This window comes from Crocodylus porosus, unplaced genomic scaffold, assembly GCF_001723895.1.
Source record: "Crocodylus porosus isolate Cpor-Errol unplaced genomic scaffold, CroPor_comp1, whole genome shotgun sequence".
Lineage (NCBI taxonomy): Eukaryota > Metazoa > Chordata > Crocodylia > Crocodylidae > Crocodylus > Crocodylus porosus.
In genome coordinates this window covers 54,834,624-54,856,744 of record NW_017728947.1, presented here as the reverse complement: position 1 = coordinate 54,856,744, position 22,121 = coordinate 54,834,624, and the positions used below count along the sequence as shown (strand labels likewise).

At 43.1% G+C, this 22,121-nt stretch overlaps 1 protein-coding gene across 1 annotated transcript in view; it reads right to left on the bottom strand.

The window, feature by feature from the left end:
• Positions 1–22,121, bottom strand: part of LTK (leukocyte receptor tyrosine kinase) — a 167,811-nt gene that overhangs the window by 72,591 nt on the left and 73,099 nt on the right. The window contains exons 3-7 of the mRNA XM_019552304.1: positions 15,010–15,162; positions 13,677–13,902; positions 4,846–4,985; positions 2,865–3,002; positions 1,503–1,655 (exon numbers count right to left, since the gene is read on the bottom strand). Of these exons, the coding sequence (XP_019407849.1) occupies positions 1,503–1,655; positions 2,865–3,002; positions 4,846–4,985; positions 13,677–13,902; positions 15,010–15,162 (810 nt within the window). The remainder of the gene's footprint in view (positions 1–1,502; positions 1,656–2,864; positions 3,003–4,845; positions 4,986–13,676; positions 13,903–15,009; positions 15,163–22,121) is intronic.

Here is a 22,121-nt window from a genome sequence, read left to right as displayed (position 1 = left end):
GCTTTACTAGCCGCAGCATCGCATTGCAGGCTCATGTTCATCTTGTGGTCAATGATGACCCCCAAGTCTCTTTCTTCTGTAGTGCTAACCAATGTACCACTGCCGAGCCTATAAGGGTGCTGCAGGTTTTTCCTCCCAAGGTAGAGAACCTTGCATTTATCGGTGTTAAACACCATGAGGTTAATATCAAAATAAAAGTATGTTGTTATTTTCATACACAATATCGCTTCTGGTTTTTTCTTTTCATGGGTGGGTGAGCCAGCTGGTGGGGATCAGCCTTTCTGGTAAGGGAGATAAGGTGGGGTTTGCCCAAAGCAAGATCAAGCCCCCAGCCCGGTCTGGTAATTTTCCCCCACTGAAAAGCAGAGGTGGTATATTTAGATCCTGGCTTACTACAGCTCTCTCACCCCAGGGTCCAGGACATGAGGGCTTCCCCCCACCACCACTGAGACAGCTGCCAGCATAGCCCCTGCTGCCCCTCCCTGCGGGCTGGATATGGATGTTCCTCCAGAGTCAGACCAAGCCCAGAGCCCGTATGTCTGCATGCATGTCTGTGGGTGTGTGTTCATCGGTGAAAATACAAACAATACTGCTGTAAACAAAGACAAAAACACTTTTTTGTTTAGATATTGAAAACAGTGAATGGTGTAACAAATACAGTTTGAGCCAGGAACGAGTCCCTGTTGTTCCCTGATTTACACAAGGGTCCAGCACCCCCTGCTGTCTGTACTGCAGAAATGAAGGAAAACCTCTCTGTTGATCAATGATCGTCTATTATTCTTTTTTTAATTGAAATTTGATTTGAACGGTATGTTACTAATTGATTAACATGGTTTAGAAAATGGTGAGCATATCTACAAATGGGTGTCTGTCCACACAGACGAGAGAAAAGCTGCTGACTGAAACAACCGTACCCTTGACAGAGAACCTGGAGCCAGAGTAATTATTTTTGAAGTCTTAGAGAGCCCAGTTGGGCTGAACTTTTCTGTGCTTAGCCAAGCTCACAGAAGGTTCTACCCTTCCCATGTCTACCTTCCAAGGTGACTGACACATGCTGATCTAGCCTCTTTTTTAACAGACGCCTTTTTGCCATCCTCTTTAGCAAGGAACGTGGCTTTCTTCCTGGGATCTTTTGCAGCAGCAGGATGTAGGCTGCCATGGTGGCCCTGCTTTACCTGTGGCAGGTTAGGGTGTTATGTCATGTGTTGTGTCAGGGTCAATTGTGTAGATTTGCTAAGAAGTTATAATATGTATTTGTGTAGGATGGCTTAGATAGGGATGATCCTATTTTAGGCAGGGAGTTGGACTAGATTACCTCTGGAGATCCCTTCCAGTCCTGTTTCTCTATGTTACTATGGAATCATAATTGAAAAACACAGTTTAAGCTTAGCTGCAACATAGTTCTAGCTAACAATGATTTCAAAGGTGATTTGGAAAAGGGGTACAAAGGGTTTTTGAAGACCATATTTGTGGATAGAGATGGACATACATAAGGAACCTACCTACAGTGTCTTGTAGGGCAGATCCTATGAATGAAGCTTCTTGTCTTGTGTCCACAAAGCTCATAATGGACCAAGGGGAAGCTGTAGGGTCTTTCAACGTCCAGCCACAGGGATCCTGTTCAAAAGAACAGTGTGCTCCCTTGGGAAGACTGCCTGTGGGAAGAATTGGAAAAGGCTGGGAAACAGCAGAAATCCAAGCAGGGAAGAAAACTGTAAATTCAGTTACATTTTTTTAAATCACGGGAACTAGAGAGGTTATGCCAAGAGAAACTACAATGACTTATTAGTTCCTTTCCATGTTGTCACAACAAAAAACTGTAGTGGTCTTGGAGATCACATCTATTGTTATCAGAGATCCTGCATATATTTCTTATGCTAACTACACCAGAAAACTGTGGTAGCTAAGATTCCATAGTATAGCAAAGATTGTCAACTATTTTAAATAGTGATTACTGTATGTTACATCTGTCAATTGCTTGGGAGTCCCATAGACTACTTTAGTTGCTAGCTAATTTAGAAGTAATTTAAATTACATTATTTCATGTGGTGCACAGTGAACCTGTGAAATTCCCTATGATAGTAGGGGCCTCCAAAACTACACCTGTATTTTACAAAGACAATTTTATGTCCAGAAACATTGTGCTGATGCTAAAATAAGGGTGCTCATTGCTGCCAGATGATTGGGATTTGAGTCTGGAAGGAACACAACCCTCCCACTGCATGGATGTAGAAAGGAAGGCTTTCCCTTCCTCTGAAATAGCAGGAACTGCTATGGGCAGGCTGCCAAGCTTCACATACCAATAGTCTGAGCCAGTGTCTAAAATCTTGTATCCCTAATCCTAAAAGTGCATTAGCTATGAATATTCCAAGTCCTGATGTTCAGTTAAATGAAGATACATTAAATTAATTACACAGGCAAAATATCCAATTACTCTTTATAAGGAATCAATTTAATTTATTTCTCATTCCAAATTATTATACTTGATGGGTTGAGCAGAAAGGGATTTGTTTTTAAAATCTGTATCGATCTCATTTTGTGGCTTTTGTTGTGTATATTTTGTTAGATGAATCCCAGGTGCCTATTTTCTATGCTGATCCCAAGGGATATATTGCAGATTAGCTATTATTTCCAGCTAGAGTTAGTAGATAGTATAGTGACCCATAGGCTGTACTTTTCCTAGGGAATTTCTAATGGTGACTGGAGATTAGATGGAGCCTCCATTTTGAGCTGCTAACATGACCTGACTGGCTGAGTCCCTTTGGCTAGCTAGCTTTTGTGGCAAGGTGCTTTGACTGCTGCATTTTGAATGACCAAAGAGGAACCATAGAAGGATCCCAATAGGGAGCAAGCTCCATACTTACCACACAAGGCTCCTTCATCCTCTTGTGCAGGACAGTCACTGTGAAAATCACAGACTTGCAGATGGCTTATGCAGTCCCCATGTAGGCAAGGGAAAGCAGGGCTCTCGTCATCCCTGGAAACACGTTGGCTTCCATTGTCTAAAGGGTTTACCAGAAAGAAAGCCCAGAGAGAGCTGTCAGCATAATGCCCAGGGCTAGGCTTTGGTTCAGCTGGTTCCTCAATCCCTCACGTGCCCCTGTCCCCTTCCTACCTTATAAAGGCAACATATGCCCCATCCCTATTAAAATATACATTTAATTTTTACGTTTGTGCCAGAAAGTCTTCAAGCGTATAACAACACAGAATAGGGAAAAAAAGTAACATGGTCCAGTGAACAATCACAAGGACAGCCTACAAAATGAAGCAAATCCTCCCCACCCTTGCAATAATAAACAACCATCTTGAAGCCCATCCAAACTAAACATTAAAATAAAAGTGCAATGTTCCAAAGGTGTGGAGCCCAGCTACAGATGGCTCTACCCGCTACTCTGTCAAGGCTATACCATGGGACTGTCAGCAGCTTCAATCAAACTGATAACAGATGTTGCTAAATCCAGTCCCCAAGGTAGATTCTACATCTTTTAAGAAGTGTGTGACCTAGAAGTGCATTCTTTGGATAACAGGGGATCTCTGCAGCTGCTAGTTCACCATTAGCATGGTATTTCCTTAGGGCGCTTGTGTTATCACGTGGACTTTATTTATTGCCCCCTCTTTCCTATTTCCCTCCCACCATTCCTTCATATTTCTTTGTACTTGCACTACATCCAAAACCACAGCCATCTTTATAACTCATCCTTCTTCACTTAAATCCCTTGAAGTTGCCTTCCACTGAATACTTTTTTTTTTAATGTAATGCTTTGCACATGGAAAATATTTGAAATCTCTAGTACGGTCATGAAAATTGTGCCCAAAACTTAGAGGTTGCATGGAGGCAAAAAGCACATAAATCAAAGGAAATCTCTATGAGGATCAAAAACTCTTTTCACCTCTTTTTTTAAGGTAACAAAACCCACATTTCCATGGATACTTTTAAATTCAAGGCATCCTCGGCAGTGCTTCTTCCCAGCACCGCGAGGCATCATGCTAGTCCCTGAGAACAAGAAAGGGAAGCTGACAATGAGCCTGATTGGGTGAAAGGCTTTGCACAAACAGGCCCTGCCTCTGCGAGGAACGTGACTGAAGTCAGTGCAGCTCCACACACGTGCAGAGCTTGCTTTGTCCACATACCCTGCCACTCTGTAGCTTCACAGTCTATAAAGAAAATGTGAAACTCATGAATCTAGTTTCCTTCTCCCAGCATAGTGAAGTAGAGGAACAGAGAACAGGCCTGAAGGCCCCTTTCATCACATCCGGTGCTTGCAATATACTAAATAAAAAGCAGCACAGTGATAAAAAGAAAAACAAATTTCTGTTTGTTTCATTGATCTATAACAGAAATTCTCAACGTAGTGGTCCCATTCTCTCTTTCTTTGAGGCTGTGTGATGGAGGGCCCAGAAGTGTATTTCTGTTGGAATATGGGGTTTATGGTAAGGAAAAGATTGAGAACTGTCTTTTGACTTGTTAAATAAAGCAAATATTAAACTTTTGAAAACAACTTGGCCCAAATATTTAAAATGATGTTAGCAAGTGCTTCTGTCCCTGCTACATTCTTTGTTGCTAGTTTGTTTGCCCAACAATGAGGCAAGGCAGATCCCTTCTGAGAGGGATGGAAGCATGACTGCTTCGATATGGACATAATTTCTAAGGCTTTGACCTTTGGTCCTCCATTTAAAGAGAGTGATTTTTTAACTGAGTAGGTTGAGAGCTGTTTTTGTCTGTGAAGCACCCCTGCAAGTGTGGACTTCTTCCAGAACCCACTCAGCAAGTTTCATCAGCAGCTCTCCTTTTCTGACTACATTCGCTGCAGCTTTCCAAAGCTGGTGAGGTATGTTGGAACCTACCATAGAAGCAGCGCCTGAGCTGCAAAGAGTGCAATGCCAACAGCCCAGCCTCTTGTGCTCCACAATTTGAATACAGCAGGAAAATCTCAAAAGGTCTCTTCACTTGGCCAATCTCAGCCATCAAAACGTTCCACTTCACCCTATGGAAAAACAACAAACAGCTATCATGTAAGTTTGGAACATGTGGGAGCCCGAGGCATGTGCAGCTCAAAGTTTTTCCATTATGGCAAGGGAAAAAGTATCTATCAAGAGCAAAAAGACGGATGAACAAGAACTCCAACAGAATGAATAATAGTTTGCAGCAACAGCATTATAGATTCAGCGTTCAAGATTTGAAAGTTCACCTTTCAAATCTCTGTCTTGATGACAGTGATGATGATGATGAAGTAAGGGTCTACCATCCACTTGCAAGGACTCCTTAAATAGGATCTGAGCCTGTATTTTCAGCCAGTCTACTTTGGACATCTCCAAGATTTGCTTACCACGTATTTGATTATGCAATGTCTGTATTTGCAAACACAAATCAGACGATCAGCTGAGCAATCTCTGAATCTGTGAGAGCAAGGGCTGATTCTGAAGATGCTCAAAGTGGAGATGACCAGCCAAACATTTGATCCTAAATGCTTCTCACTTGTGTTTCTAACACTGAACATCCTTTTCTGTGTCTCTAGTCTTCCTAGTATTTGGCAATTATAAGAAGTCCACTGCTACACTGGAATGCAAGTGCAGAAGACAGAAAACTGTGGATGACAAAGAATATTATTTTCTCTCTTCTCCAACCTCCCCACAAATACAACATACCACATAGATAAAAGTCTCTACACTATAATCTTAGGAACACTTGTGGCAACTTACAGAAAGACTGATACAAGAGGCATCGATTTTTTAGGAGTAATATCTTTTATTGGACCAACTCCATGGCTGGGATAGATTGAAGCATTTTACATCAGGTTCCTGCTTTGCATTCAAAATTGTGTCTAAGCCTATCTCAACCATGCAGTTGGTTCAATAAAAGATATCACCCCCCCAAAATCCTGGCCTCCCGCATAAGTTCTGGAACATCATGGCTACAACCTCACTCCAACACTACCAGAAAAACTGATTGTCACATGGGCCTGATTTTTAAAGGTTTTTAGGCACCTAAAGTACAGACAGATGTCCAGTGAGATAAGTGCCCAAATCCTAACTTATTCAGTGAGAGCTGAAAACCCCACAAGACAGGTGTTTTCATCTTTAGGCACCTAAATAGCTTTAAAAATCTGGCCCATGATACAACTTTCCTCCTGTTGCTAAACAGCATTAAAAGGCAGCTAAAATGCATGAGACTTCCCCAGTATTACTTTTCATCAAATAACTATCTGTGGTTGCCATGGAGATGTTACACCATTACTAATGGTCCATCTGTCTGATCATGAGTGGATGGGGAGACGGTCCCCACAACAGTGAATGGCAGACATCTCTTAACGTGTGCATTTCTTTGCTGCACACAATGAAAACTCAAGGGCTTGGGCCACAGACATGAAAAAACACTGCAAGTTTCCTGTGTTTCTAGGCTTATAATCTTCCTGATTTATGTCAGACTATGTTAATGGAATATCTACCCAATTAATTAATTAATTGGTTAATGAGTCTCTGACTAAACATTCTCTGGTAAAACGATGCTGCTTATTTTTCTCCATCTTTTCTTCTTATAACCTCCCTCCTCCCCTTCTGAGATTTATCTGCATCTTACTTAAACCACTGCAGTCTTCTGGTCCTATTTGCTTCCCCTATCTCTGTTTCCCCTAAGTATGTCTCTAGCATTTCATCTCAAATCAGAGGGGTTTTTTGATACTGTAGGGTCGCTTTATTCAGTTTCAGAAATATCCAACACCAAAACACAATTGCATTACCACTGCTATACGGTAGAGTAACCAGGGACCTCCAGCAATGAGACATGATTGCTTAGCTTTCCTTTTATATTACACAATAGCCTCCAGGACTCTGCAGTACTGAGATAGCTATAAATGCATTATCTGTGTCATATCACAGCACAACATCCAAGACCATTCAGCACTGAAACATAACTGAATGACTTCCCCTATATTGTACAGTATACTATGCCCACTCTGTGTATTAGATCCCCCTGCTGAGAGACCCTGCACTGTTACCTCCACTGAACTGTAACATGCCTCCTATATCCCATAGCTCTGAGGCAGACAAGGTTCTTTGGGTAAATCTGATTGTTTATTAAACCAACTTAAATAGTTGGGGAAAAATTTTTTTTAGCAAGCTTTCAGGTTTAAAAACCTTTTGTCAGGCTGAGGAAGCCTCTGCAGTTGGTGTGTGCTCTTCCTGGATGGAATGAATAGTGAAAAAGCCAGAGGCTGGTCTGCATGCAAGGCAGGCAGTCAGTGAAGATGTAAATTGAGGAGTCAGTGGGTGAGAGACAGGCTGGGTGGGGGGTGATGGGGGAGAAAAGGGGGATTAATGTAGCAGTTAAATAGTGGAGAGGTACCTGGGGAGTCAGATGTCAGGCAGGTTATAATGTATCATAAATCCAAAGTCTATATTTAGTCCATGATTTTTTGTATCTAGGAGGTTGATGAAGTGAAGTTCATAGGCTTGTCTCTGAGAAGTGTTTTGTAAATTCCCTTTGAGGATTAGAACTGAGAGACTGGAGAGAGAGTGGTTTTCTTGTGGGAAATGTGTCCCCACAGGTAATCGGGTACTCTTGTCTTTGATAGATTTCCGATGTACATTCATTCTGGTGCGCAGTTGTTGTTTGGTCTCTCCTACATATTTTCCATCAGAGCATTTGGTGCATTGGATGAAATATATTACATTTCTGGAGGTGCAGCTGTAAGGTGCAGGGATGCAACATCTCCACCACATTTCTTGTCATGGCATGGTCTGGATCCATTTGGTGTGTTCTGGGCCTTAGGAAGTTTGCTTCTGGGATGAGGTTAGTGAGGTTCAGTACTTGTTTGAAGGCTAACTAGAAATTAGAAATGCAAAACCTGCCAACACATTTTCACCACCCCCACAATTACTACACCCCACAACAGAGCCATCAGCATCCCTGCATCTTACAGCTGCATCTCCAGAAATGTAATACATCTCATCCAATGCATCAAATGCCCTGATGGAAAATACACAGGAGAGACTAAACAACAACTGTGCACCAGAATGAATGCACACTGGAAATCGATCAAAGACAAGAATAACCAATTACTTGTGGGGGAACATTTCTCACAAGAAAATCACTCTCTCTCCAATCTCTCAGTTCTAATCCTCAAAGGGAATTTACAAAACACCTGTCAGAGATAAGCCTATGAACTTCACTTCATCAAACTCCTGGATACAAAAAATCATGGATTAAATATAGACATTGGATTTATGATACATTATAACCTGCCTGATATCTGACTCCCCAGGTACCTCTCCACCAGTTAACTGCTACATTAATCCCCCTTTTCTCCCCCATCACCCCGCCAAACCTGTCTCTCACCCACTGACTCCTCAATTTACATCTTCACTGACTGCCTGCCTTGTATGCAGACCAGACTCTGGCTTCTTTACTATTCATTCCATCCAGGAAGAGCACACACCAACTGTAGACACTTCCTCAGCCTGACGAAGGGGTTTTAAACCCGAAAACTTGCTAAAAAATTTTCCCCAACTATTTAAGTTGGTCTTATAAAACATATCAGATTCACCCAAAGGATCTTGTCTGCCTATGTCCTTAGACCAACATGGCTACAACCTACACTCCCATAGCTCTGAGTCACACCTGCACTACCACTTTATATCACATCACAGCAGGGAGGAACCTTCAGCATTAAGTTATATTATCACCATTCTATATAACAGCAGATCATCCAAGAACCTCCAGCACTGAAACATTGCTGTACTCTCTCCATCATGCATTACAGTACCACTTCCAACAAGCTCTAGCACTGAGACCTGACTTCCATTAACTCCACTACACAGCATGGCAGTACTACACCCAGAATCTTCAAGAGTGATAAGTAGCTTTGCATTATGCAAAAAGAGGTACAATGTTCCACCTAAAAGCACTGCCCAGGAATTCTCTTGGTACAGACCCTCAGCTCCAATATCTAACTGCAGTGAGTTTTCCAATGCCATAAATAATGTACCTTCTTTGCTTGGTCCCGGGATCAAAAACAGAAGCTATTCAAAGCCAATTTAATTTTCGTAATGGAATCAGGAACAAAGCCTTTTGTATATAAAGCAGAAGATAGATCGTTGTAGCCGGCTTTCAGATAAGCCCAGCTTGGCAATACCTTTACTATCGATTTTATGTCAGGGCAGATCTCAGTAAATTGGCTAATATTACTACACGTCTAAACAGAGGCATTAAAGCTGCACACACACTTGGAGAAGCTGTCAGAGCCTTACACATCTCTGGGCAACTTGCAAACAAACAAAACATTTTTGGATCTGTAAAGAAACTGAATGCTCAGTGCAAGAGAACTCAATGACCTGTATGGCCCTGGTCATTTCTAGAGTTCATCAGTATTCTCAGCATTACAAAACTTCTGGCTCCTCTGTTTGCCTCTGTTAGGAAAAGGCCTCCCCACTTCTAAATAATCCTTTCTATTTAATGCCTGACCAGCTCCAGAAAAGAAACCTGCTGCTGGATCTGGAGAAATTATGCTTGAATACAAACAATAACAACTTCTTGTGTTATAGTGAAAAGAGAGGGAACGTTCTTGTACTAGAGAAAGTGGCTGAGGGACCCTTGGGGACTGCCTCTGTCCTGCACCCAGAGCACTGCTGTGAAACACATCTTGCCCATTCACTCCTGCCCCATAGCCAGCAATTCCCAAAAAACAAAACAATGCAGCTACCATGGAGCAACCCTGAGTGCACGCTAATAAACACACCTGAGATATAGAGCTTAAGTGCACGTGCTCAGGGCTATCCTAAGGAGGCTACGAGTACACTGCCTTCTTTTTAAAGAACCCATGTGTGCAGAACAGGCCAGGCCTTGCAATAGGCCTTCCAGGCATAGCACAGGCAGTGCAGACATGCCATTAATCATGCTTTATTAGGCAATGCCTAGACTCAGGCACATAGTCATGCAAAGCAAAAAAAATGTGTGGGCAGAAGGGTTTCCCACTAGCTACTGTTGTGTGAAAGATTGTGTGCATCAACTTAAAGTAACGCTGGTCCCAGTATTAATTTCTCCTTCTAACAGAAATAGCCCATAATACCCTGAATTTGGTTAGACAATGATCTCTGGGTAAACGAGGTATCTTCTAGTAGACCAACTAAATAGTTGGAAAAATTGTTCTTTGCAAGCTTGTGGGCACAAACACCCTTCTTCAGGCTTAGGGAGAGTCTGCCGGTGCTTGTGTGAATTTGGTTAGACACTTAGGTCAACGTTACATCCAAAGTGGTCACCTTACAGAAGCACTGCTACCAGTCCAGACAGTGGAGATGAGGGGAGCTGGTGTCTGGTGTTCTCCAGCCTCCTCTCTTCACTGTTCTCTTCCTGGAATGGTTTCACCAAAGATTGGTCTAAACTGTGGATAGGAACAAATGGACCAGCAGCTTCAGCACTACTAGTCTGATGATGAATCGCACTGATCAGAGAGGACAATGCCATGACAAGGAGCACTTCTCTCCTGTGAATGGTACAAACCTAGGGAAAATACTCTGCTGACAGGTTCAGGAGGAGGAACTTAGTCAGGATAGGAGGCTTCTAGAGCCAGAAAGACAAAAGCCCAGTGAAGTGCTCCACTTGAACTGAGTGGGTTATGGCTTGGCAGCAGGGATGAGGATTGGTGGGAGAGGCTGAAGTCAGGTGTTTTGTGGTTCCTGCCTCCCTGAAAAAAACTGCAGTGCTAATTTTTTGCTGACATAAATCTCTAATTTTGCTTCAGCAATGTCCTGTGGTAGTGAGTTTCACTGGCTAGCTATATAAACTGAATACTGAATTCTATCCTACTCAACTGTTTGGTCCTTGCCCTTCTTTTTACTTCCAACTGTAAAGTAGCACATGGAAGCAGACAAAAACATGGAAACAATCCCAAACCATCCAAAAATCCAATTCTTCAGCCTAGTCTCTCTCTTCCTGACAAGTGGTTGTGCTAGGTCTGAAGATACAACAGAGAAATTTGATCTTGGATCATGTATTGGGCAAGGAAAAGGTAAATCAATATGCAGTGAGTCGGTTTTGCACTATCACACACCCCAAATGTGTTTCATCCTGGGTCTGTGCAGATATTTTTTTTAAGTTTAATTATAAAGGGGGGAAAAAACCCAGACAATATTCATTTAAAGGTCTCCAATTCCAGCCCCTTTTTCTTGTTTCCAAAAATTTGAAACAGCCCAGAATTGCTGTCCATCTTTTAGATGCCCTTAAAACACATGCAATTATCCCAGCAATTATTTAATTATTCTTTTCATTAATCTAAGGTGTTAACATCAATGTCTTGGCCAAACTCCAGTTCAGCTAATTATCTTTTAACTACTTCAATACTACTGTAATTTTAATTAAAGATAATCCTAACTCCATCTCTTCAAACTGTTGGTTAGAATTCAAGCAGACTGTTAAACAGTTGCTTTGTTCCACTCCAGAGACAGCTGCATCTGAGTGATGGGTGGAGGGAATTACAGTGTATACCAAGTGACTAGATATTGTGGGTGCTGCTGTATCAATTAGGCTTTTAATACATTGAAATGGGTCTGAAATCTAGCCATGCTGGCCAGCAGGAACTGGCTACATTCTGGAAGTGGCAATCACAGTCCGGGCTGCAAGAATGACATTAGAAATTGACCTCTGAGAAAGTAACTGCTTCCCTGCTGCATCAGTAAGACGATATTATGAGTGGTACAGGCCTGCCTGGAAACAAAGGGAGCAGGAATTAAAAATAGGAAGCGAAAGGATCAGAGGCCTGACAATTAAACTTTTAAGTTAAACTGCTGACCAGAACAGGAGTCTTGGCTGGGTATATCCATGGCAACAAAAGGTAGCGCCAGGGAATCCAAGGGAAACAAGAGCAGGGATCTGTTGCTGGAAGTCTCCACAGAAGCTAATCAGGCATCATAAACTAAAAGCCTGCAGTGTACTTACCCCTGCTCGTAACAGGCAGGCAGGAGAAAAGAAAAATGAGCACAAGGAGGGCTCTAAATCAGTAGGCATGTGGGCCCTCCTCTCTTTTTTCTGCTGCACCTCAAAGAACCCTCTTGTTCCCCCTACCTTGTATATTCTAACACCTATGGGAATGACAAAACAAATGGAAGAAGATCAAAGAAAGGGAGATTCAGGTTAAGAGCCACGTTTACTTGATATTCTTGTCTGCCTGTTCTTCCTCTATCAGAATACCCCTGAACTCTGCCCAGGCTGGGATGATCCTGTGATACCATCTTGTTTTGAACATAAGTTGGCCTTTTTTCCGCCTCAGAAAGAACCATAATCAACTTACACACAGGTTGACCTATGTTTGGGACAGTGACCTGGCACAGCACCAAGAAGGAGACTTTGTTGTTTTTATGGGTGCCACGGGGGTCATCTACTCCATCATGATTACTGTGGCAAACTCAGCTCACGAGGGGAAGACACACAACAGCTGGGTGATCCAAATCACCACCTGAGTTCCTGGCGATCTCGCTGGTTTGCTTCACTGGAGTGGGAGATGGCAAGATAGGAACTCAGAAATCCTTGGAACCTGGTGTCAGGTAGAGGCATGCAGACGTCGGTCTCAACTACAGGCTGCCGGGAACTAAGAAGCCTTGGGTCCCCACCTCTGGAACAGTCCATGTGGTGGGTCACCACTGGAGCCGCAGAGCCAGGAAACAGGGCACAGGTGAGCCGATAAGAAACTATGCAGGATTCACTTTGGAGCCTTGCCCATGTTTCATTGAAATTGGTCAAAACCAACACTGAAACATTTCTGATGCAACAAGTTAACATTTTCCAACAGAACACAGTTGTCAGAAAAAATTTATACACCTACCCCTGTCCTTCTTCCCCATAGCTCCTCAAACATTAGACCATTTGAATTTGGGATTATTTACATTCAGGGTTTGGTTCTTCATGTCATAAGAAGTTTAAATCCAGAACTGCACTTCAAATCTGTCCTTTTGATAAGAGTCTGTCCCTGCTCAAACCTGTAAATAATTTCCATTACATTAAAAATATCAGCGTTGATCTGTATTGCTGTGGAATTTTAGGCTGAAGACAATATGGTGAGCCTGGGGCAAAATTGCCATTGGTATAGAGGATGCTTTTTTCTTATTTTAGAATTTGGGGGGGGGGGCAAGTTCTTTCCTTGGTTGATTCTACTGTTGCATTTTGCAAGAGAAGTAACAGTTCAAGGAAAAAGACATTTCCCTAAAATTGAGCCTGAAAATGAGGGGTTGACATATATGTGGGATCAACTTATACTCAAAACATTACAGTAGTTAAAAATACCTGAACAATGAAAACGTGACCTCTGTCACTATGATAAACCCCCGATGCTATTTAGAAAAATAAGCCCATTTCTGAAGCAGTATTTTGCACCCACAGATGTTTGGCATATCACCTCAGTACTAATGAGGGAGACACAGGGAAAAAACGGGGTAAATGTTTTGGAGGAATTGTAACCTACACTACATTATATGTTTTCTTCTGTGCCTACTCCATGGGGAATGAGTGTGACACAGTCATCAGTTTCAGAGCCTGGGTCTTTAGCTCTTTAAGTTCCTGTTTCAGTCCCAAGTGTTTGCAGACATAATGATCTTGAGAACAGAGAAGAACAGATGCTGTTAAAACCCAAAGCAGTGAAGAAACCAACCCTCAGTGCTAAGTCTAACTAGCCGCAGGCAGATGAACTTACCAGCCATCCTTTTCCTGTCCAACTCTCAGAGGGATGACTATCTCCTGGTTTGTGTCCATGTGCCGGACTTTGACTGTGAGTCCCTGGGGAATAGGAGCAGCTCCAGTTAAATATATGACCAGCTCCAGCATGCAGGACTCTGAGCTCCTGGGCAGGACAGGGCTACGTAGACTGAACTCACATCTATCCGAGGGCCTGTTAGCATTCAGGAGAAGAATGTCTCCAGCTGGAAAGGAGAAAAAAAGTGGAGAGAGAATATGAAAAGAGGAAAAGGGAGGGAGAAAGGACAAGAGAGAAGGAAATAATATAAATGAAAGGAGAATACATTTTTAAAAAGTGAAAGAAAAGGTTGAGTGAAAGAGCAGAGAAGAAAGGAGGAAAGCAGAGAAGAATCAAAGGGTAGTAAGAAAGAAAAAGGAGAGAGGATGTGATGGATAAAATGGTAGTTAGAAACCTACTTCAAACACAGATAAGAAAATTAATATAAGGGGTCATTTAGCTGTGTAGAGGGCCTGAGTATCATGAACACTCACCCTCTAGTTAGAGTGGCATTTTCTGATCTGGATGGGCATAAAACTAATTCATAAAGGGTTGGACTGGGTCCGTCTAAAGTCAATAAGAATTTTGTTAAAGATTTCAACAGGAGTGCAACTGTATTCAAAAGAACATAATGGTCATGGGCCATATCCTAAGACATGGTAAGTACTTGGGAGCCAACCACTAAAATCAAAGGGAGCTGCAAGTGCTGGGGAACTTGCAGGAAAGCCTTGCAGGATGATCAGTAATATGCTGATTGCTGCTGATTGTCCAGAAGGTTGAGTACAGATGTACTTCCCTTGAGCAGGCCTAGGACCTGCATATCCAAGTAGCCATACCAGGAGTGGTAGGACCATTGCATTTCTCAGGGTCTGGTTCTCTATGGTAACAGATACACTGCACGCTAAGGATACAAAATAAGTTATTTACCTTTATCATTGGGCCTTTGAGACTATATCCCCTGCATTTCGGATATGTGTGGCATAAAACCCTCCTGTTGTCAATATATCTTGCTTCATACCACACTACATTATGAGCAGGGCTGCCACACTGTAGGTGCTAGATATAGCTATGTAATATTCTCAGTTCCAGTGTGTGAGACATGCACAAGAATAACTGATGGATTTTTTTATAATACATACAGTTCTTAGTGGGATGTCTTCTAGAATCTACAGTGGGACTCCATGTAGGCTGGTAAATTGAGTTCAGCAGTTTGAGAAGGTGAAGGGTGGCTGGTCACAGACATGTGTGTATGCACATTTGTATTCTTTTAGGAATGAACTAGAATTCTGCCTACCTTCTATGTCTCCAATGGATGAACTGTTCTCCAGAAGCTGTCGCTGCTCCTGTGGCACCAAGACACCCACTGAAGATGGTACCCAGTCTGGTTTTCTAGAAGCATCCACAGATGTTATCCAAGAGCAGCCTGACCCAATGTTACAAGAAGTTTCTGTAATACGAACCAGAGAGAAAACATTTTACAGCTGCCTTAACTAGCTCCAAGAAGGACATCAGTCCAAGATGCTAATAAGTAGATCTAATCAGTCTGGAACCACCTCTGTAAGATAGAAAGAATCAAAGGAAAGACCTGGAGATTCTGGTATACCTACACCACATAGAAGGTCCTCTTGAGGAAGGATATGCTACAACATGCCCTATCCACTGCTTCTACTCACATTCCCCAAACCAAAAATGCAGTGGTGAAGCCACTCAAGGGATGTCCCCCAAGACTGCTACACAGCATGCTGTTCTTGAGACCTTTCTGTCCAGACACAAGAAAGTACCTCTCCCCACAGCACATTTCTCTCTCACATTTCCAGATGTGGTGCATGCAACTCTACCTGAGAGTGCCAGGGGCATGGTGTGGACATTCTTTGTGGTGTGGACATCCAGCCAGAGAAGGTAAGGGACAACTCAGAAAAAAATGCCTGAACATCCTTGGCTGATGCAAACTAGTCTATTTTCACACTGGTGGTGCAATACTTGTTTAGACTAGCTGAGCGCCTGACCTGCTTGCAAGTATAACGCTCAACAGGGAGACATCCAAGAGAACTGCACCAGCATGGAAGCAAGCCTGCATGAGGTAGAATAGAGGTCACTTTGGGAACAGGAATAATGGAGACAACCTCCTCTCCATGTGCAACAGAACTCCAAGACAAGAGGAGAGAAACCCTCCCAATGTGAACACTCCAGTCCATGTAGATTCAAAATGTCAAAGTATTCTGGCCCAGATATTTTTCATAACCAGATATTATAAACCTGAAAAGAATTAATTCACTGCTGCCTCATCAGTCTACTACAGTCTCCATGAAGGGACATCAGCTGCATAATTCTCTCCTACATACAAGGAGATGGAAAAATATGATGGGCTGATATTCCATCTGGGATATCTTTTTATTATTATCATTATAAATTAAAATTACCAGTGTACATGATATATATTTTATATATTTTAAGTATGCTATATAAATAATAACAACAACAGTAGTAGTAGTAGTAAATTACAGTAACAATTAAAGATCCCTGGGGCTGTGTGTGTGTGTATGACTGTATTTCATATATGCACGTAGTAAGAGAAGAAGTATTTCTATTTGAGAGTGCTGACATTCCGTATAAATAGCATCCTATTCACTGTTTTTCATGGAGAGATTCATTTCTAGGCAGAAAGGAAAACAGTTTTTATGGAAGGAATTAAGATTATTAGAGTAACAGCAACAGATGGGTGAACAGGTAAACAGAAGCAGAGCAAGACTCAAGCTTCTTAAATGCAAATCTTTTTTGCGTTTAAATCCCCAACCTTAACCATATATTAACTAAGAATTTCCTGTGGGAGGTCACTGCACTACAGGTAGTATTTACTGTACTATCCAGAGTAGATAAGCATCCATCATTTACAAATGAATTGTGCTAGAATTACATTTTAAAAACTAATTAAGACTGTAGGTGAATGCATGAAATGTACAGAATGTCAATATGCAACTATGTAACCCTGTGGTGCACCTCAAGTCGTGAAATCACACCCACTGATCAGCAGTTATACACTGGAGCCAGCAGTAGGACTGATCATGTTATTAATTGTTCACCTACTTGTTTAAGCAGGATAGAGAGTATATTCCCATTATCAGTAGCAGTAAATATATAAAGCACATATAGGCTGCATTTGGATAAGCGCGGCAGTGCGGTATGTGGCACCGCAAACACATCTGCAGCACCATATACACACATTTAGATGTTCTCCATGCTGCAAAGACATGCTGCTCATTCACGTGCTGCTCCACCTTTTTTCCTTGGGCTTTTTTGACCCCAAATATCCAGGGACCCGGGGTTGAAAAAACCCATAGAAAAAGAAGGTGGAGCAACATATGAGCGAGCACTGTGCACTGCTCAAAAGCCAAGCCAAGCTGAGCCGGGCCGCCTGGAGCTGCACTGTGGTTGCTGGCCAGGCTCTGTGCAGCACAATTGCTGCTGCTGCAGCCCCAGACCCTACCACTACTTGTCCCTGGGGAACCAAACATTCACGCTTGTCTGGATGCACCCTATAGTGTATTTTACATACACTTCTCTGCGTGTATGCAAAGAATACACAATGAAGACAATCTCTGAATCTATTGTGCTACAGTACTACATCTGAGACAGCTAATTGAAGATTCAGTAACAACAAATCCAAAACTATTTTCATAAAACATTTTTAAAGCCAATGTTTATGAAAAATTATTGCACTAAAAAGTCTTACCAACTCTTGAACATGCAATCACAGATATCAGAGCAAGTCAGTTCCTACCTTGAGATATACAGCCACGCAGCTATGTATTGTTTTGTTTTCATTTATCTGATCTAGATAATAAAGTAAATACAAGGGACACCTGCACAATGACAAGCAAATGATTTTCCCAACTTGCTCCAGATGTACAAAGGTTCTGTGTTGGGAAGTTTTACTGTCTGAGAGAGGAGTAAGAAGCTTGTCTAGAAAATAGGAATTTGGATGCACCTGACATATGGGAAGGGCCTTCAAGGGCAATGGAGAAAGATGATCTGAGCTGAGGTGTGAGGGAAATGGAAAGGAATGTCTAGGATCATTTACACAGCAAGAAACAGTTTGATGTACGGTTGGATTGTTGGACAATGGTCATCCTGGAAGTAAAAGTGCATCTGCACTGCAACTGACTCACTATGGCAACAGAGGTAGGAGCTAATTCCATAGCTGGTAACATGGAGCTGGGTGTGTGGCTTGGGAAACCACTCTTGGATCAGAGCAAGGGTCATTTCCCATGTATGGATCCCCTTGTTCTGCATAGGCCAGGAGATGCAGAAGCAGCCTCAGACCCAGCATGTATGCGTTCTGACCTCAAGGGCTAAATAGTATGGGGAACATGACATAAGTTTAGGATTTATTTGTAAGTGGGTTTTTCTACAGCTTGTCAAAGGCCCATGTCCTGCTTGGGGGCTAAAGGCAATATTGCTTCTATCGAGTCAGTGGTCTGTTTGCAAGGAACTATTGAGGAAGTGCTTTGGACAAGCCATTTGTGAGTTGCATCAATGTTTAAAAGTTGCAAGTGTAGCAGGCTCATCTTTCAGAGCTTGAGATCCTGCTGTTTTGATTAGTGGAGCCCATCCACCAATCAGGAGGCAGCAGGAGAAATAAAGTCACGCCCCTTTCCTGAGGAGAGGAGGAGAAGAGCTCCCCTGGACCTGATTGAAGACTGTAAACTGTCAGGTCTGGAGGACTGCAGGGGCGGAGCCCTGGAGCTGCGTGCCCAGCACGAGGGGCAGATGCAGCGAAGGACTCAAGAAGAGCGCAGCCAAGAAAAGCTGGGAGCTCTCCCCCAGCAGGCAATAGGCCCAAGGCTCCTGAAGCTGCCACTGGAGAAGTGGCCCTGGGAGCAGTGTGAGACTGCTTGGGCCCATGATGGTGCACGGTTCAGTGCATGGAGCCCAGGCTTTGGGAGCCACAAGCAGCGGCTTGAGCCTGCAACCCCAGTAGGGCCTTGGGGCCTGCAGTGAGGTGGCTTAGGCCTCATCTCCCAGCAAGCCAGGTCCCACAGTGCACAGGGCGGTGCATGGGCCCAAGCCTTGGGAGCCAGGGAGCAGTGGAGGTTGCTTGGGTTAGCCACCTGGCGTGAGGCTGACCCAGGGCATGGGCAAATAATAGTGCTGCAGCCTGAGACCCAGCACCCAGGAGCCAGCAGCAGTGGTGCAGGAGCTGAGCCCTCGGTGCCCAGACTGGGCACAGGGTGGAAAAGAGCCCTGTGGCGTAGGAGAGGCCTGGAGAGGCGCTCCAGCATAGGAGACCCCATTGAGCTGTGCCCTGAACACTGCCACCTGAGGGAGCGTGAGTTATTGGGCCCTTGGGTCCCACAGGGGACAGACATTTGGGGTTGGCAAACCCCAAGAAGGGGCTGAGTGAGCAGCCCCCCCCCACCTAGTCAAGACCCTAAGGGGAGGGGCCCCTGGTGCTTCCTGGACACCCCCCAAGGGACCCCATTGGAAGAAAGACTATCTTGTGCCATGGGTAAAGGGACTATATTAAGGCAATAGATGTTATTAAGATTGTTCATGTTTGCACTTTACATTTTGTGATTGAAATGTATTGTGATGTTGTAAATAGCGTTATTTAGGGTTTGACCTTGGTTATTGGTTAGTGTTCACTGTGTAAATATATGTATATGATATTTAGTTTTATGTTTATGTACATTATAGCTTAATAAATTTAATATAGTTAAGAACTTTGGGCTTGGGTTAACTGTATAGGGGAAAGAGGGATCTGCTAAAAATTCTGGCATCCCTCTCACAGCATGCCTTCCTGCCTACCCATCCCATCCTATTGAGAATAGGGCACACCTTTGGGTGTACCCAGGTTACACAAGCTAATGTAAAAACTGGGAACACTGAGGAGTTCTCTTTTTGTCTCCTTAAATCATTGTTCAAAACAAAACAAAAAAACAAAATCTGGAAACTCAACTTCGGAGGAATGGCATGAATCTTAGAGAGGGCTGAATTTAAGGTCAAGAAAAGAATGTATGATCCATAGAAAAAAATCCCACTGTGGTTAGCAGAAGAACCTCCATAAATATTAAATATTACCAGTCTGTGCTGCCTGGTTGTTCCCATGCGAGCATTCACACACATATAATACAAATGTATCATGGACTTTGGATTTCCCTCCCTGTCAAATGCTGTATTGTAAAGCCCACCCCTTCCTGCCTCCCACGTGTGTTTGTCAAGGAGATCAGGGAGACAAACTTGTAGATGTTTGCTTTTAACATTCTGCAAGTAGGATATTGAGAACAGACACTTGCACTTTCTAATCTGACCTCCTCCATTTCCTAGGCTTGATTACCCCAACAGCCTGGTGTGTGGGCAATGTACAGAAATATTGCACAAGACCATTGCATGAAGCACTGTATAGAGATACTGCACAAGACCATCCCTGCCCCACAGAACAGAAAAGTGGTGAATGGCACAGAGAGAGGTACGCAGTGACTAATCCACAGTAGGTAAGGAACAGAACCAGATAGAGAACTGGGCTCTCCTGACGTATTACTCAACTGGCCAAGAAGTCCAGTGTCTAAGAGAGGGATCTATCAACCTGAAATGTGTGCGCGCACAGGTACATATGCTCCCATGGCCTGCCTACACCTTGAAAAATTCCCATCTATCCATGTGCACATAAGGACACACAGGAAACATATTTATAATGTATTTTTTAAAGGCTTGGATGTGGAGCAGTGGGAATTTGCTTGGGGTAGTATGCCAGGAGAAATGCTGTGCAAAGGGAATTTAAAATGGTACATTGTGGAATACATAACATATAGCTGCTCCCCTGCTTACATCCTTTCTGCAAAACACCTTTGTGAAGACTGCAAAGAGCAGAGCTCACTAACATGAAAAGATTAGCATTGCTCCCCACACAAAATCATCCAGAGAGATCACTAATATAAGAAGGGGTGGGTGAGGAGGGCACAAGCCCCAGGCACAGGTTAAGGTGGGGTGCTGGAACTGAAACTGGGGGATGCTGGAATCAAAACAGCTAAGCTGCTAGTCCAACAGCTATGAGCTTGGTCCATGTGAAGAGGAGCTGGGAGCTACACAGTGCTGTGAAGGAGGCTCTCTAGTCCTAGTAGATAAATATTGTGGGGAAAAGAAGCAGGGGGTGAAGACACAAAGCATCCCTACTTCCTGCTGAACTAGGGGATTTATTTCCTCACTCAGAATGGCATTTGGCAGCATCTTTGGTGAAGCAGGGAGAGAGGTTTAACTCTTAGCTGGGAGATGCCTTCCCCCATTGGTGTCAGGACCCTAAAGCTGCCTTGACTCCAGTATGGTCTCTCTACAGAGCTGGAGCAACACAGCTGTCAGGACCTAAGAGCCCTCTCCCTTCACTGGTTGGGTCCTGAACACCACCCAGCCTCAAGTATTCCCTTGGGTGCCTCCCCCCAATATGCCCAGGGCAACAAAGGAGCTGATTGAGATTGTACCTGGCCCCATCACTGTAGAATCTGAGCATCTCCTAAGCCTTCAAAATAGAATACTTTTCCCCATTCCATTTAGCAGCAAAAACAACTTGATTAATTTACAGATATGGGGGTTTCATGTCTTTATGTTTGGCTTTGCTAAGGAAACACGTTCAAATGAGCTCAGGTGAAATAAACAAATTGCCTTCCTTGAAAGAAATTCACATGATATGTGAGTTATGCATAGAAACAAGTTCCCTGAACAGAAAAGAAAGACAGAACTCTTTTTGATGCTAACAGTTAATGAATGTTCTACTAATGACGGCACACCCAAATCAAGTCAAGAGGAGAACTGTTTCTTGACAGACAACCATGAATTCTGTTGCAAGGATGCATTAATGAAATACTTCAGAGGGCATGTTGGAAACAGAAGATAGGGAAGTAGAGAGCACCAGCCAAAGAGGAATTACAATAATGCTACTGACTTAAAAATATGATTCATTTTAAGGGTAAATATGTCCAGTTCTGGAGGGAACATCTGGCACTTGGTGGAGCACAACTTGAAGCTGCTTTGATCCAAATGATGGAAGCAAAGGGAGAAAGAAGAAGGCATCGTGCTGTAAACTTGGACTCCAATTCAGACAATGCATGGATCTGTGAAATTTGTAACAAGTTGTGTTGCTCTCAAATTGGGCTTGTTAGCCACAAGTGGATTCATCAGGCACCTCTGTTAGAAATGGAATATTGTTCGAAATGGAGTATTGTTAGAAATGCACAGCTTGCATCTTGCACCCGATAAGAAAGAAACACTGTCAAGGACTTTTTTCCTTGCCCAGGCTTGCCACAGCTTTTCTTATACTAAATCGCAGACTCTCCCCCAGCTTCTCCCTAGCCTTTCTCATGCAGATTACAGAAGCTGGAATTCAACTGACTGTGTCCTTGAAGGGGGGGGTTTAAA